General features: G+C 55.3%; 1 protein-coding gene across 5 annotated transcripts in view; it reads right to left on the bottom strand.

The window, feature by feature from the left end:
• Nucleotides 1-917: 917 nt before the first annotated feature.
• Nucleotides 918-17,063, bottom strand: part of ADAR (adenosine deaminase RNA specific) — a 29,662-nt gene continuing 13,516 nt past the window's right edge. For 3 of the 5 annotated variants that reach the window (XM_044448490.1, XM_044448489.1, XM_044448486.1), the window contains exons 3-15: nucleotides 15,574-15,811; nucleotides 14,393-14,550; nucleotides 13,579-13,714; nucleotides 13,240-13,451; nucleotides 12,814-12,970; nucleotides 11,891-12,062; nucleotides 10,250-10,343; nucleotides 9,637-9,756; nucleotides 7,487-7,620; nucleotides 5,996-6,178; nucleotides 5,506-5,618; nucleotides 4,276-4,403; nucleotides 918-3,243 (exon numbers count right to left, since the gene is read on the bottom strand). In XM_044448490.1, coding sequence (XP_044304425.1) covers nucleotides 3,003-3,243; nucleotides 4,276-4,403; nucleotides 5,506-5,618; nucleotides 5,996-6,178; nucleotides 7,487-7,620; nucleotides 9,637-9,756; nucleotides 10,250-10,343; nucleotides 11,891-12,062; nucleotides 12,814-12,970; nucleotides 13,240-13,451; nucleotides 13,579-13,714; nucleotides 14,393-14,550; nucleotides 15,574-15,811 — 2,086 coding nt within the window. In that variant the 3' untranslated portion in view covers nucleotides 918-3,002. Of the gene's footprint in view, nucleotides 3,244-4,275; nucleotides 4,404-5,505; nucleotides 5,619-5,995; nucleotides 6,179-7,486; nucleotides 7,621-9,636; nucleotides 9,757-10,249; nucleotides 10,344-11,890; nucleotides 12,063-12,813; nucleotides 12,971-13,239; nucleotides 13,452-13,578; nucleotides 13,715-14,392; nucleotides 14,551-15,573; nucleotides 15,812-17,063 lie in introns of those variants that run through there. The other 2 variants (XM_044448488.1, XR_006416493.1) reach the window with 2 other exon arrangements.

Here is a 17,063-nt window from a genome sequence, read left to right as displayed (position 1 = left end):
ACAGATGCTATCCTTCACCTTTTTCCTCTCTTACCCTGAAACCACACAATGAAAGCAAGTCATGAGAATTTTTAGCAGAACCGCAAGACAGGGAAGGAATACTAGACAGTTGTTCTTGCTTTGGAAATACAGAGGACAGCCAGCCAGAGCCAAAACCTTTCATGAGGAAACAGGTACGAAACTCCTTCCCGCAGCAGGGCCGTTTTGTCAGACTGCTACACCTATTTCTTGGGCCTTCCACAACACGTGTGTGAAAGGGACAGCTCCAGAAATGTGTGCACATGTACATGTGAAGTGCAGCTACTGCTATTCCCGAGCGATCTGTGTTCCACCCCCAGTTCTGCTCCAAGAAAAGCTCAGCATACTGGAACTGCCTCAGAAGCCTTCCCGGCTCGGCCTTTTCACCCAGGCGTGTGGTTTTGGCCAACTCGCATCCCACGCAAAAGTGAGAGAGACTCCCTTTTGCACAAGCAGGAGATGCGTGTATACTCAGGACTTGGCGGATGGTCCTGCTTTTTGAAAAAACCTTCCTATTATTTTTTCTTTTCTTTCATTGAGGAAAGATAAATGGAGAGAGACCAGATCCAAGGCAAAGTCATCAATACTGCAATATTGCAATCGGCGACCGATTGGGCTGGCTGTCAGGAAGCGGAAAGCTGCCTGCGACTGACCTAGCAGGATCCACCCCTTCTCTTTTAGTTAAAAGTCCAAGGGTGTCCGTGTGACACTGCAGCGCGAAGGAATCAAGCTGCATTGGGTAGAGCTGTTTCGCCAGCTCGCAATCCCAGGGATATCGGGACACCCTTGCCGAACGCGAAGGTCTGCAAGGGGAGTGCTTTCGTTTCAGGTGAATTAAGGAGGGGTCAGACTTGCCCTGGGTCCCTCTCCCCCAGAAGAATGACGCCGAAGAAACCAGATACAGAAAAAAATATGTTTTATTTCAGGCGGAATGTGATGACTTCAACAATGGTACCTAAAGGGGCACTTAAAAGGGAATGATTGGATTTGCCGCCGATAAATTTACAGCTGCGTTTTGTTTTTGCTCACCGGAGCCTTCACAACTAAGGAATGAGATGATCTACAGAGGACAAGGGATGGGTGGGAAGATGGTGGTGGTGCCACTGGAGAGGCTGCCTTCAATTGGAAAGTTTGCATAAAGAGAATTCCCCCGTTACACCACTACCGCAACTGCCCAGCCATCCAGGCGGGAAGGGGAGCTGGTGAAACACGGCTCCAAGCCCTTGGCTGTACCGCAGCGATGCTCTGCTTTGCTTCCAGCCTCCAAAATCTATGGAAGAACAAACACAAGGCATCTCTGGGTAGCCTCAGAGGAAGGCGTCCCGTGGAGCCAGGAGAACCACCTCTGACCAGCTCCAGCATTTCCGCAGCAGCCAAGAGCTTGGCTGTGGGGTCGAGACACAGGGCTTGCTTAAGGACCGGGGAAGGGCATTTGAGGAGCTACGAGGCCAAGCGGTGACTTTTCCCTTCACGGTTTCGGGGCACGATCCTGCACGGAAGTCCGACGGCACTCAGCACCCGCCTTCATGCACCGAACCGCAGCGGAGGTGGCAGTCCTGAGCCGTGCCTTGACGGAGCACAAGCGGCCCCTCCGTAGGTGCAAACGCGCCTCCGTACATGTCCTCTTTCGGGGACAGACGTCGCATAGAAGATACTGGCCGAGAAGCTTCCCGCTGCAGTGCTGGATTTCCGCATCGTCCCAGGGAGGAGAAAGCGATTCAAGCCAGAGCCGTGCATCCTGAAATGGGACAGCCTGGAGAAGAGTTTTGCCTCAGCGGACGTATGGGGTGAGATCAAGTGGAGCTCCAAGAGGATCGAACATCCGATGCCTTACGAGAGTCTCCGCACGTTACGATCCGGCCATGCAGTTTTACCACAGAGGTGAAAGGAGGTGGGTGGCTGTCGAAGGCGAGTCACCTTGCAGAGACCCCTCGGCCTCACGAGGGCTGTGCTCCAGAGGAACAACACCTACACCGCCCAAGCACCCATTCCGAGGAGGGAAGGAGAAAGAGATCCCCCCCCGTCGATCAAGGGGAAGACCACTGTGCCCCGCTGTGCTAGACCCAAGGCGTTGCCGCCACCCCCATCCGGATTGCCTTCCTGCCAACAGAAGCCCGCAAGCTTGTTTCACTGAAGGATGCCCTCTTGCCCTGGTCCGTGTTGCCCTCCCTCGCCCCGGCCAGGGGCAGCTGAGCTCAAACCAACCATCAAGCAGCTGCCATGAGAACACACCTGCAAGGAGGCAGTGACAGACACAGGTGGGGAAGGTGCTGGCACGCCACAGGAGTTTGCAGCATGGTCGCCTATGGAACAGCCACCTCAAAGAAGGCTGGGTCTTCCCCACAGGGCCAGGAAGGAGCAGGGAGTTGGCCTCCGCTTTGCAGCCGGGTGGAGCCAGGCGGCATTCCAAATATTTGCGGGAGGGCTTCAGCCCGCCTAAAACGAGGCCGGCCAACTCCGGGGGGTCTCCCCAGGCGTGAGGTAGGCCCAGCCTTTGGATCCCCATCCAAACCAAGCGACGAAAGAAATACCCAGGGAGCTAAGGCGGCAGGGAAGTGTTGTGTAGCTACCAGTACACTGATTCACAGCTTGGGAAAGGGGTTCTTCGTAAAATCCAAGAGGAGGGACAGAAAGAAGGCAGCCTATTGACCAGCAAAGGGACAGGGGAGGACTTGGGCACAGATGGAGGCTGGTGGCGCGCTCTCTCTCTCTCTCTCTCTTTTGGACACGCATCTGGATCATTCCTTCGCTCATGTTTGCTGAAAAGGGGTAAAAATTAAAGAGGGGGAAGAGCTCCATCCTTCCCAACAGAATTAAAACGTGCTGTCAATTTAAACCCGAAGGAAGGCCTCCAGAACCCTTAAGTTAGCTTTCCTGCTCCTGTTAAAAAACAAAGAAACCTAAAATCATAAAAAATACCCCTTCCTGTAATCCCCTGCATCCAAAAAATACAATACAATAAAATAAAATAAAATGCACAGCTTCTAGACTTCAGACAGACCAAAGGTCTTCTCCTCCTGGGGTTTGCAGATCCAGCTACCGTAGCCCATCTCCTGCAAGGCCCAGAAAAACTGTCGCTTGGCACTCTGGTACGTGACGGCCGCTTCCTTGGCCTCTGCATACACGGTAAATTTCTGCAGGCCCTTGCGATCCATCTTGGCACAAAGCAATTGGAAGAGGGCAAACAGGTTCCTCTTGGAGACCCGCGACACCTCCAGTTTTGGTCTGTCGACACAGGAGGGAAACGGAGGGTAAACGCTTTGGGAAGCTGAAGCATGGAGCGGTTTGCAGCGGACCTCTGCGTGCAAAATGCAAAGCGTGCGGATCGGAGAAATGCTGCGCGTGTCTTTTTAATGGGGCAGGAGAACCTAAGTCTTACACTCTAAGTGCCACATTAGGTTTCAGTTCCCATTTAAGTTCACAACCAGGCCCGTGAATTCCTCGAGGCCTTGGAATGGCTAATTGCTTTTAGAAGTACGGGGGGGCGTGCGAAGGAAGCGGCCCACCTAGGAACAAAGCTGCACCACTAGGTGCAGCGCTGGATGTTGCGCCGAAGTCTCATGAGCATGAAGAGAGGCTGAGGATGGCTGCCAGGCTCCCGCTCAGCGATGTGCCTCCGTCTCATGAGAATGCTTTTACCGCTCCCGTTTTTCTGTGCGAGGGCTTCGCTGTCTCAGATTGCTGTGGAAGCTTGATGGGGTTTTTTAATCGCAAACAGCCAGTTTAACCTAGTGCTGAGAGCCCTGGACCGGGGCTTGGGAGAGGAGTTCTCGTTCCCACCTGAGCATGAATCTCACTGAGTGACTTGTGGCCAGTCGCCGTCTCTCAGCCCAGCCCACCTCACAGGGTTGCTGTGAGGATAAAATGGAGGAGGACCAGGCAAGTGGTCCTGGGTTCCTTGTAGGAAAAATCGTGGGATATCAGTACGATTAAACGTGATATGGAACAAGCAGTATGTGTATCGGTAGGTCTGATTTGTGCTTTAGGGAAACACAAAGGGTTAGGGTGGGCATCCTTGGTTTGAGCTTAAATCCCACACTGCTATTCTGGCTGGCCACCTCAGAACCAGGCTGCAGAGGAGACTGACCAGCGGCAACAACGCAGGGTTCCTTCAACCCCACCTGGAGGTTTCAGGAACGCAACCGGGCAGCTTCAGCAAGCACGGCACATGCCCTCAGCCCACCTCCCAAGCAGGACCACCTCCCAAGTATCCCCCCCAACAACCCGCCACTGGGAGAGGCAATCGCCTGCCCTTACCCATCCACTTTGCCTTTTGTGCCATCCAGGACTTCAACGTCGGTGTCGTCCGGCAGGCTCCAGTTGACGCTGGATTCCTTTGTCTTGCCCGTCTGCCTCGCAGAGTCGTAGACGCTGACTCGGCCGACCTGTGTGTCCGTAAGAGGGTGAGGCGGACCGGGGGGAGAGAAAGAGACAGGGATGACGAGACTGGATTCTCTGCCCGCTCCTGGGGATAAGTCACTGATGGAAGCGTGGGAAGAGCTCAGGGGTTGCTGGCGGCTGGAAAGGGGCTAGGTGGAGGAGTGGGCTGGAGTGTCCACTTGGCCGTGACGCTCATTTTGGTGACTGTGAACTAGCCAACCCACCTTGCAGAGCTGTTGTTGCGAGGACAGAAGGGAGAGGAGGATTACATGAGCCACCTCGGGTCCCTTGGGATGGAAAAAGGGAAGGATGCAACAGGAATACATCCACAGTGCGTCCGGTACATTAGGCTTCTGCTAAGGGGGTATGGTTTGTGGCCACAGAAATGGGTACAGCACACTGAATCCACAGGAGGAGTGGGCGTCTTTACCAGCTCACGGAAAAAGGGGCTCTGCGGTACAGTGGCTAAATGAGGGCTGGCCAAGCAGGCCTGAAGTTCTCCCAGCCTGCCCTGAATCCCAGAGAGGAACCCAGGGCTGGTAGCGGTCTCCTGGCCTAAACTCTCCTACGGAATTGTTGTGGAGGCAAACTGACAAAAGAGGGGAGCTACACATTCTGCTCAGCGATTCTCGGAAGGAAAGCAAGAATTCCGTTAGCGAAATCCCTGCAAGGAGTATGGGGAGAGAGAGAGAGAGAGAGAGCACAGGCCCAGTCCACCCATCCCACGAGAAGGCGCATGGGGGCTTTTTGTCCTGAGCACAAGATGAAAGGCCCAAGTATGGCCAGTCCGACAGCAATGACTAATCATCCCCCTCCCCAAGACACACCTCGTTTTCATTGTGCATTTTGACTTTTGAGATTGTAAGCCCACAGGCAAGGACAGCCCGGTTTAGGTGATCGTGCCTAAACTGAGCCTTCTTGGCCGAGGAACACACAGCCTGGGGAGAGCAGCTGCTGGCGTCTGACAGATCTGCAGGGTGCCAGGCTGGCGGGTGGGAGGAGAGAGGCAGGGGGATTCACGTGAACAAAAAGCAATTAATAGCATCTGGTAAGCAGGGCTACCGGGGGAAAATGCAAGGAGAAAACCGTGTTGGAAGAGAGCCCTACCTCAGGGTGATTGACAAAATACGGCTCAGGCAGCCCGGTCTGAAACGTGCTGCCGTCTCGCGACATGCGGCAGCAGATGGCACGCGTCAGGTGGCCCTGGCTGTACAGGTAGCCTGGAGAGAGAGAGAAGCGGTGACGGACAGAACCTGGAGAGCAGCTCACGGGGAGGGCAGGACAAGGAAAGGTGGGGCGGCCGCGGCGGCACCCCGGCAGGGGAAGGCTGCCCCGTTGCCGCACCATGGCCTCCACGCTGCCCCGTCGCCTGGTTCCCCGGAAGGGCGGAGGTGGAAACTACGCCTGAGCTCCACCACTCCAACGGCCTTATTTTCTTTGGCAGAGCCGTCTTGCTAGCGAGTGGCAGTGTTTTGTGCTTCGTGCTCTTCTGCAGACCGCCCCGTGTGCCCCGTGATTGATGTCGGCCGCTCGGGAGTTTCCAGCTATGACGAGAGACTCCCGGGGAAGAGAGCAAGGTTCCTCCAGAGCCACGTACCCAGTGTGACCGAGCGGAGATAGACCGGCTGCAGGAAATGGGACAGCAGCGCCCCCTGCAGGCCCAGCACGTTCCAGCGCAGGATCTTGTCGCTGCAGGACATGGTCCGGAGGCGCTCGCCATGCTGGATCCCGTCCCAGGTGGGAACGATGTCGCTCGACTCCACCGGAATGGTGCCCTCCCCTGTGAGAAAGCAAGCCTCAGCCAGATAGTGCTCCTCTGGGTCAGAGCAACGGTCCAAGGTCAGTGCTGCTGTGGTTTCCAGCCACAGCCTTCTGAGTGGGGTGGTGTGACCTGGAGTCCTGCAACCGATGGCCTTCATGGCCCCTTCCTGTTTTATGATTCACCGCCAGACAGACGGTAACCCCAGGGCACGTAGGCAGGGGCAGTCGAATATCCCGATGTATCAAATGGGTACCGCCCTCGCACGGAGAGACCACATCTGAGCACAGAGGAGCCTTCCACACCTGCCACTCAGAAGATGCTTCCCCAGAATCGCCCAACCTCCCGAGGATGTCCAGCTGGGGAAGGCTGATTCATCCTCGGTGTACCATCTCTGTCGGTGTCAAAAGCTGCCTCAGCTGGCGCCTGACCATCCGTCTCACTGCTTGAAGCAAGGGGTGCCCGCGAGTCCCATCAAACGCAACGATGGTTAAATAGCACTCTAACTACACGCTGGCAGAGCGGTAACCCAGCACTGCCTGCCAGGGAGCTTGGCACACTCTCGTGGAAACCGCCACAGCACACGCTGCTGCGGGTAAAGAGCCGGCAAGGCAAAGCTTGGCGCAGCGGCTCGGCGGTGGAGCGGAAGGTCGTAGGAGAACCCATACCATCTACTGCCACGGCAGAGGGGCAAAGCGAGTTAACGCAGAGAAAGGTCGGGCAAAGGGGCGCTGGACTGGGACTGAGGCCCGGAAGACGCACCTTTGAGTCCCCACTCGGCCAAGAAGCTCAGCGGGCCGATTTGAGCCACTGCTGATTTTCGGCCGACCTCCCTCCCAGGGCTGCTGTGAGGATAAACAGAAGAAGAGGAGCTGTAGGTCAGCAGGGACTCCTTGCAAATGGAAAGAGGGCAGGATGCGAAAGCCGTAATAATTAAAATAACTGGAACAAGCCTTTCAGGCTGAAGGGATCTAGAGCAGCCATCTCCCCTGTTAGGAGCCCGGAATTTTGCTCCACCGAGCCCGGAATTTGCAACGGTGCTGGCAACATGGAGGCTTCAGGCAGACAATTTCCCGGTCCTACCTGGACAGGCTGGGGATGGCAGCTGGGTCCCTCAGTGTGAAAAGCTGGGCCTCTGCTTCTGAGAAGCACCTCCTCCCTGAGGTCAGAGGGTTCTCTTTGGTCTGCCCTAGTAGGAAACGGCCTCCTGGTAGGCTCACACACCTGTGCCGCCTAAGACCTGAGAAGGTAGAACTTCATCCGCAGGGACCTGACGGGGCAAGCCATAAGGACTAGAAACTGCAGGAGCTCCACTTTCCAGGTCCTTACCATTCTCCACCTTGGTACGCAGCTTCCCCTGCTTCGGGTTCTCAAAAAGCGGCTGGTGCTGGCCCTCCCCGGTGGTGTTGGCCTGGTCGCTGCAGGATTTGTCAAAGAGAGCACCATCCCCACAAGGTGCTGTGCTGAAGAAGAAGCGACAAAACATGCTGTATTGTTCAGGCCCGACTGGCATGATGGCGAGACGGTTGCTAAGTTTGTGCGGGGTGTGTAGTCAACAAAAACAATGGCCTTGAATCCCGTTAGGAGGAAGAATACCAGGTAATGGCTTTGAAGCTGCTTTGCCCAGCGGTTCTGCAGCGACGTCCTGTGGGAATGAAGCCGTTTGCCTCACTGAGATAGTTTTGTTCCCTGGCAAAGGCAGGGGTGGGGAGCCAGCTGCACCTCGACAGGCCCGGCAACAGTGGGAGAGTGCAACCGCGTAAAATCCACGGCAAGAGGCATTTTCTTTTGTTCTCACATCCCAGGGGAAGGAGGCTGCTGGCCTATTTAGGGAGCCGACAGAACAGAAAGGAGATGTGTTTGTAGATAACCCACATGCCTCTTTCACTGGGGGATTCAATTAATTCTGTGTTGTCTTTGTAGCCCTGTTTCCTAAGAAAATGACATAGGATGCCTTGGCTGGACCAGGACATCCACGTAGCAGGTACCTAAAATGGCTTCCGGCAGAGTCAGGGAAAGGCAGTGTCATGACCTGCGACATCCCAGAAGGTGGAGGATGGTTCCAGTACCCTCTACACAATGCTTCAATAGCTCCAGTCAGACATGTATGGACTGAGGTGAAGATGCTGGCACACAAGTCCTGTGCGATTACTCAAGCGATTGCTTAACTGCAGTTTTAGGCGTACTTTGTGGGGGGGGGGGCTGCAGTGCTTCCTCCACCGGGGAGGAGGGAAGGGGCATGGAAAGGCAACCCCCTCCTCCCAACACCCCCCCCCCGTCATTCACAAGCCTCTGGCTCACGAGGTTCTCTCCTGGCGCTGCCTGAGCCTTTCAGGGGTTTCATAGCCATATAAGAGAGCAGAGACTTCCTTTTAATATTAAAGGGAAGCTGCTAAGGAAGCCGGATTCTACCGCAGGCACAGGGCTGACGTCCATCCTGGATTTGTGCCCCACGTCTGGATCCTGGAGACGCTCTGCCCCTCCCTGCATGAAGCCCCCCCGATGGCCAATGCGGGAACTCCGAACGCCGAACTCCTCCGGGCAGCACCGGACTGCCTCTGCACGATGCCACTGCCTCGGCCAGCCAGGGCTCATGGGAACCATATTTGCCCTCCCGCCCCTTGGGATCGGCAGCAGAGGCCCTCCTCCGGGAGCCCTCTGGGAGAGACATCAGGAGGCGAAGTACCCGGAGGAGGGCCTTCTCTGCGGTGGCGCCCCGCCTGTGGAATGCGCTCCCCAGAGAGGTCCGCCTGGCGCCGTCCTTATTTGTTTTTCGGCGCCAGGCTAAGACCTTTTTATTTAAGCAATATTTTAACAACTTTTAATATTATCTATAAGTTTTAATTTGCAGCCAGGATGAATCGGGGGTTTTAATTTGTATTATATGTATTGTGTTTATTTTATGTAAGCCATCCCGAGGCTTTAAGCAATGGGACGGCATACAAAAACTCTAAATAAACAAACAAACCGCCAGCTCCAAAACGTACCAGGATCCTTCGTGTGCCGTGTGCGAGGGGGAAGCTGGCCTTGCCCTCCGGAGTCACTTCTTCCCTCCTCCTTCCAGGCCCTCCTTCCTCCCCCTCTGGGCTCTCCCTGCTCCCTTCAGCCAAACTGCTGGCCGGCACGTGACCGCCCCCACCCCTCAACTCCTTCAGTGTTTTCAAAGGAGCCCCAGGAAGAGTGAAGCGGGGCCTTCTTGGTTGCAGTTCCCTGCCTGAGAAACTGTTCCCGCAGATGTCCACCTGGGCCCTCTGCTGCAGAAGGCCAAGTGGGCCCTAAAGATCGGTTCTCCCTGGCCAGGAACCCAGTCAGGATTTTACAATGCCACATGGTGTGACTTGGTTTCAGCAGTTAATTTGGTCATGGGTGCTTTTCATGCACCTCTTAGTACAAATGCTATTGTATTCTGTGCCTCTTTTTGCTCAGCTCATCTCAGCAGGCAAATCCACCCGAGTGCACAAGTCGCAGCTTGGACTCACCTGATGTACAGGTGGAAAGTAATGTCATCCTTGATCTTCAGCTTGCCATCTTCCAGTGGCTGAAATATGCTGTCTTCTGGCGCAGAGGGGTCGAATTTCATGAGTTCATTGTACAGAAATCTGGAACGGAGTGTCAGAACATGGAGCATTAAACTTTTAGCCCTCTCGCTCAGACCTATGACTCCCGTTTTAACCCCCTGGACGTTTTTAGAAAACGCAAAAGGATTTGTTTCTCCTTCACAAACTTTGGCATTTCTACTTTCAGCAAATGGGTCCATCTCAGCCCGCGCTTCTGCCGTATGGGAGGAGCAGCCTCGGTCTGCCTCACGGGGTAGTCTGCAAAGGGCCACATTTTTCTTTCTCTTGATGTCTTAAGAAGGGGGTGGTCTGCCTCCATCCGGCTTACCAGATCAGTGCCTTATTAAGGCTATCGCTTAAGGAGCTTGTTTTCTGCGGTTCAATAGGATTGTTTCCCATTTTCTCAGGCACAGTTTACAGCCTCCCTGCATTTTCCTCCTCTCGAAGAAGGCCAAATGCAAGATCCGCCTGCTCCCCTCCCTTGCTTAGTAGCCCCAGGGGCTCCTTGGGACTCATCCAGGGGCCTCCACCTCACCTGATGAAGCCCCTTCGAGAAATGATCTCCGCATGGCAGTCATTGACCGTCTCTCCTTTCAAGCTCAGCTCCTCCCCTTTGACGCAGCGATTCCCTGGCCGGTGGAGAGAGAAAACAAACAGTCAGCAAGCAGGGCCCAGCTGATCCTAGCCACTGACCACAGCCCCAGGAGGGTCTCTTCCAATAGCACAGCAAGCACTGGAAGTTGCAACCAGAACGACCGAAAACTCCCACGTGGGGATCCGGTTTTGAACCCTGGCTTGCTGTGCAGAACTCACTGGCAGCAACAGCAGCTGCTCCAAAGGAATCAAGAACCCCAAATCTGGAACCGAGGGCCACTGACTGTGTCAGCACAGTCCCTGCCTCATTGCCCCATCGGGACTGAAGGAGACGCACACTCGGCATCTTAGCAGTCAAGAGGATGCTTCGACGAACTGGGGGGCCGGAGAGACAGGAAACACAAGTCCTGGCTTCATTTCTCCCTTTGGAACGATGCCCTTTCCGTTATGATTGTTGCTGCCCCCCCTTGCCCACCACACTCTGCATCAGCTGCCTATGCTGAGTACCAAACCCTTCTAGGACGAACACAAGTGCCCCCCACACACAAGAGGGAGGTACAGGAGGCTTACGGGAGCCTCCAGAAGTACCGGAAAAATCTCCCTGGACACAGAATGGAGGGGAACAAGATGGAACGACAGAGCCACTGGGAGCCTGGGCAGAAGCCGTTCTGTTCCAGGTCCCCCCTGCAGCATCTTAATGACTCTCTGAGACCCTCAAGAAGGGCACGCAGCACTGTGTTACACCCTAGACAGGAGCAGGTGAGCCCTCCTCCCAACACCAAGGTGCTGTGGACAAGTACGTCAGCTTGCTTTTATGTCCTTCCTCTTCCTCTTCTCCCTGTTACTTCTGCCACCACCTTCGCATCCTGCCTTTTTTCCTCTTGCAAAGAACCCAAGATGGTTTCCAGAATCCCTCCCCTGTTTTATCCTCACAACAACCTTGTGAGGTAGGTAGGGATGACCGGCCCCAAGTCACCCAATGAGCTTATGGCTGAGCAGGGACTTGAACCCTGGTCTCCCCAGTGTAACACATGAATCACTACATATCACACTGGCTCTTAACCCGTAACTCTACACCCCGTGGAACTGCGACCCATGACCCTGTCGGCCAAACCATTTAAAAAAATTGTAGTTATTGCCCTGGGTTCTGTTTTCATATATTCTGGGCTGGTGTTGTATGGCCATGCGCAATTGTATTCATTTCATATGGTATTGTATACATTTTCACTTTTGTTGCTTGGAAGCTACTTTGGAGAAAGCCTTTGTCCCGAAATACGGCACAGGGATTCTTAACATAAATAAGGTCATGGTTACCATTTTTAAAGGTACGCTTGCGGAGAAACCATTTCTGATTTGACAGCCACCAAAAAAAAAAAAAAAAAGGAACCAGGTTTGAAAGCAATGGGAAAGCTTTAACCTCATGATAGCAGCCCGTGAAGCAGGTTAGTATAATCCTCCCATCCCAGAAGCAGGGAGACTTTAGCCTAAGACAATTCAGCCAGGCCTACTGCTAAGCTGAGCAATTTCTGAACCACGGGGCTTCTGGTCCCACTTCTGTGGAAAAGCGGCCTTCCGTCCTTACCTGTTCCAATGCTCACTACAACGCCCAGGCCGTCCTGTCCTTTCCTCATGATGACGGCAGCCAGGATCTTGCGCCCGAGCAAGCTGTGCTGGATGCGAGCGGTGAGGGTGTTGAACCGCTGGTGGCTCAGCATCGCAATCTGGTCGTGCAGGGTGCTTCCACTCACGGGGAGCTGCCATGCCAGAGAGAGCGTGGGGACAGGAGAGAGAGAGAGAGAGAGAGAGAGGGAGGAGGATATGACCAGGAATCCCTGCTTTTGTTACGTGAAACCCAACGGGGCATCCGCCAAACCCCCAGATTCACCGAAAGCTAGTCCGGCAGGAACAGAATGGAGAGCTAAACTGCAGAAAGTTTACACACCTTGACAAGGCAGGCCTGGACAGTGCCGAGTCTTTGATTTGAATTTGGATCTCCCAATTACAGGCATTTGGATCTCCCAATTATATCCAGTTTCCAAGCCAGATGGCTTAAGATTCAGAGATGATCGAAAAGCCAAATTTTGCTGCTCAGCTTTCGTCCCTGTGTTCCTGGGAAATACCTCCAAATTCCCAGAAAACAGGGAAAGGGGTAGGGCAGTCGGTGCTTTGGCAAACTCTGCTTTCCACTTAAATAAAAGCATCTTTACTGTTGCCAAGACATGTTTGAAAGGAACGGGAATACACCCCAAAATGACCCAGCACAGGCCCTGCTTCCAAGCGAAGCCCTCTGTGTATTCTAACAGAGGAGTATTCATGAATGAAGACTCGTTCAAGGAAAAGCTCGCTTCATCACTCGTAACAAAGCGCAACACCAAAAAATCCAGCCGAGCCCAGCAGCAACACGAGCCTTAAGCCCTCGGGGTGATGCAAGACCATGGAGGGGGGAGCAAGGGGGGGCGAGCCCCCCCATGGACCGTGCCGCAAGTCTGCGCAAGCAAGCCCTACCTCTGTGATCGTCATGCCCTCCGCAGGTTCCGCTTTCTCCGTCTCGCCGATCAAGACCCGGAGAGCCGCATCGGCTGCCTCCTGCTTGCCTTGCTTCTTGCTGTGTGCGGTGACGGCCGGGAACCAGCGCCCTCCCACTTTGGCTTGGAAGACAAACCTGCCACGGGGAGGGAAGTCCTCGTGAGCAGCAGACCCTCTTTTACGGGCCGTTTCCCAAGGCGAGGGCTCCAGCTCGGCGTACCCTGGGCCTCATCTCCGCAGAAAGGAGATCTGCCACCCAGGCAGGGAAAGGACCTCCGGCAGAGCCTGGAGAGCCGCCACCCACCAGAACGAAGGGTCCCGATTAGGTCTGGCTCGGCTTGCGCATCCCACAGACTGCGCGCTAGACGCTGCGGCTCGCTCGGAGGAGCAAGTGCAGCAACTCACTTTGGGTCATGGGGGGGTCCCGTCTGGTCAATCAGCTTGAACTCGGCAGCAAAGCCGTTGGTCCGGGCGTACTCCAGGAGGCCACTGACGGGGTTGGAGTTCAGGTACTTGATCAGCTCGCCGATACCCTTGGCACTCGCCGCCTTGCTCTCGTCCGGGTTTATGGACTGACCACCAGGCGCCTCTGAAGGCTGCTCGTCCTGGCCCTCTATCTAAAGTCAAGCAAGCAGAGAGAGGCAGGCGGGGGGGGAGGGAGACAGAGAGAGCACAGGGGCCTATTAAGGAGGAGCAAGGAGGCTAGGCAGAGACGCCTGGAGAAGGGGGGAAAGACCTGCCTACCTCTTCGAGGAAGCTGCTTGGATCGCCGCTGAGGCCTTTCATGGCGGCTTCGGCCGCCATCTGCTTTGCTCCCTTCTTGCTGTTGGACACCACGGTGGGGAACACGCGGTCACCCACCTTCACACAGTACTTGAACCTGGATAGGAGGCCATGGCAAAGCGTGGGGTCAGCTCAATGCAATTCTGGCTTAGCGGAGGCCCACTTAAGCATTGCTGTTATCATTCCTGCTCCTACAGGGGCCTGGGATGTGTACGGCGCTCGACAGTGAGAGACAGCTCCCTGTCCTCGAGGGGCTCACAGTCCAGGAAGTGGTGACATGGGGAAGGAGATTAAGTAGAGAGGGGATGAGTATCTATATAGCTCAGTTACATGTTTAATCAACCACAATCCAGAGCCATTTCCGGTGTTCGGTCAGGCTCTGCTGTAACCAGGTTGACCCCATGCAAATGAGAGAGGCTGGGCAGGTAGGAGCAGGTTCAACTTGCCGTGGGTCAGCAGCAGCGGTGGCAGCTGCCACGGCAGAAAACCAGCCCAGTGCCTGTGCGGTGTGCACCCCTTTCTTTCTTCCGCCACCCCACACAGAATTATAGTTTCGTTCTCAGTGGGGAAACCCCCGCCAGGAGAGGGGAGAAGCGACACCCTTACTGGGGCAACACCTGTTCGAGGCAGGTGCTGCCTGCAAATCCTCACGTGATCCTTGCCCCAAGCCCCAGCCCTCCCCACTCTTCCATTGGAGAGACACAGCTTTACGGCTGGTCGACCCACACGGACGCCAGCCTAGTCATGTTCCTAAGACACACAGGCCGATCCTTACTTTGGATCGTGAGGGGGCCCGTCCTGAGAGACCAGCTGGAACTCGCAGATGCTGCCTGACTTCTGTGCATATTCCATCAAAGCACTGACGGGATTCTTCCCGGAGAGCGCGTTGAGCTGCGACGTCGTTGATGAAGACTCTGGCTCACTTTGCTCCGGCTAGGGGTGGAGGAGGGCGGGCGGGCAGGCAGAGAGACAGACAGACAGAGAGGGGGTAGAAATGAAAGAATGCCACCCCGGCCAGATCCCAGGCCCAGTTTCAGGCCACTGGCAAGCAATGCTTTGAGGATGCTACTTTCTGGAGGAACTCTCTGCGGATTTGGAATGCAAATCCCGCTGACCCGCCGAGCCTCTAGCACTCTCGCTTCATGCACTGGAAAGCAGTTCCTTCGCACCTCGGGCTTCTGCTACCAAAGCCAAGCGTTGCAAGGCAAGAAGCCTCTCCAGTCAATCGGGTACCCTCCAAACATTTTGGCCTGCCACTCTCACACACCCCGCCCAGCATGGGCAATGGCCAGGGAGTATGGGAGCTGTAGTCCAAAGCGCCTGGGAGGCCGCAGGTCACCTGTTCTAGGGCAGACACACTCTGCACGCAGGGGCTACAGGCTGCAACCTCTCGGGGAAGTGCCGTGCCCACCCAATTCTAAAAGAAAGTTCAAGCCAAGCATGCCAATGATTTTTTTTAATTTCTTTTTCTGAGTTATATCCTACTTTTCTCCTACAAAGGGCTCGAGGCAGCTTACATCATTCTCCTCCTCCATCTTATCCCCACAACAACAACCCTGCGAGGTAGGTTGGGCTGAGAGGCTGTGACTGGCCCAAAGTCACCCAGTCGGCTCCATGGCCTAGCGGGGACTCGAACCCGGATCGCTTGAGTCCCAGTCCCAGGCTCTGAACCACGACGCCACACTGGCTCTCTTGTGGGGTTTCTTGATCAGGAGATGTGTGGAACACCCCTGTGTGCATGCAGGTAGCCTCTTGGCTCATTCAAACGCTTGAGGGCCGGGCCTGGACAGATTAGGAGCTGCTTGGGAATGATGGAGCTTATAGTCTCAACATTGCTGGAGGGCACCAGGTTGGGGAAGGGCCCATGCGCCTAGAAGGATGCCAAGGTAGCGTGACCGGATGCCACGCCGCTTTACACGGGGCGCAATCCCATTTGCATTCCTGGTCCAAACTCACCCCCAGCTTCCCCCGTGCAAGCTCCGCTTCTTGCCAGCCACCTCTCACCTCAGCTTCGCTGAGGGAGCTGTCTTCATAGAGAGATTTCTCGGGCTCCATGGCATCTTCCCCCTCGTGCTCGGTTTCGTGGAGCAGAATCTTCATGGCGTTGGCCGCGGCTTCCTGCTTGGCCAGCTTTTTGCTGCCCGCTTCCGCTGGAGGGAACCGGCGGCCATCAATCACAGCCTGGAATTTAAACCTGCAGAAATGGGTGAAAAAAATAATACGCGAGCACACGCACTACCTGTATGTCTCGAGAAAGCGGGTGCCCTGGTCCCACATTTTTATCCAAGGAGCGTGGGGCAGCTCCCACGGCTGTCCCTGCACCGACGTGGATCCCGATAACAACCCTTTGTGTTTGGAGGGGTGGAGAGGGTCCGGCTCTGCTAAGGGCACTCAGGCGGCCTCGCTGGGTTTATCGGCTGAAGGATTTCGTGGTTCTAGTTACGCCGCCACATGCGGGCTCCCTTCCAAGCTCTGGGTCCTAACCAAAGCAAACTCTTTCGCCTTGTGAATGACACGGCCCTTCCCTCTCTTGGTCAGCGGGCTTCATGCTTGCTGCGCATGCACTAACGGGGCCCTTGGCAAAGGCCTCTGCCATGATCTGAGTTCTCTGGGGAACTTGCCGCTATTACCGCGATTACGGTAATACGCTATTACTGCCGCCAGGGTGGTATAGTGGTTAAGAGCCTGGGACTGGGACTCAGGCGGTCTGGGTTCGAGTACCCGCTCGGCCATGGAGCCCACTGGGTGATTTTGGGCCAGTCACAGGCTCTCAGCCCAACCTACCTCACAGGGTTGTTGTTGTGGGGATAAGATGGAGGAGGAGAATGGTGTAAGCTGCCTTGAGCCCTTTGTAGGAGAAAGGCAGGATATAAATCGAAAATAAATAAATAAATAAATAAATAAATAAATAACGGAACTTTGCATGGAGGAAGCTCCCAAGAAGCTTTGATGGTCTGGATGTCAACGCAGACACGCTCAGGGGGCAGCCAAGGCGAACAGGGAAGAGAAGGCTTGGCCCAGGTTACAACAGGGCCTCAAGAGGTGCCCAAGAGTGAGGGCAGCCTGCGCTCTCTCAGGACTGGGAAGGGACAGGCCATTCTTCCTGTCTGGCGGGTCTACCGAGGCCTCAGAAGGTGGCGAGCGCTGGCACTCCGCAGGTGCTGAACGAGGCAAGTGGCGAGCCTGCCTCTGCACAGGCGCTCTAAGTATCGTGACGACAGAACGCACGCGAGTGGGAGCACAGCAACCCGACCCAGTTCTCCCCAGTGACCGAAGGTGGAGAAGGAGGTGGGCCGTGTCCCTTCTGCATGGCGGCAGAGGCTTCCCGCCAGAGACTGACACAAGCGGCCCGTCCAGACCCTGCCGCAATGCGACCAAAGATTCACTACTGCAGAAGATCGGAAAGCTTTAACTGAGCATCCCACTAAACATTTGGGGAGAGGAAG

Source organism: Varanus komodoensis, unplaced genomic scaffold (genome assembly GCF_004798865.1).
Source record: "Varanus komodoensis strain SLA01 unplaced genomic scaffold, ASM479886v1 scaffold55, whole genome shotgun sequence".
NCBI lineage: Eukaryota > Metazoa > Chordata > Lepidosauria > Squamata > Varanidae > Varanus > Varanus komodoensis.
The sequence above is the reverse complement of the archived record's forward strand: the minus strand, read 5'-3'. Positions and strand labels throughout refer to the sequence as shown.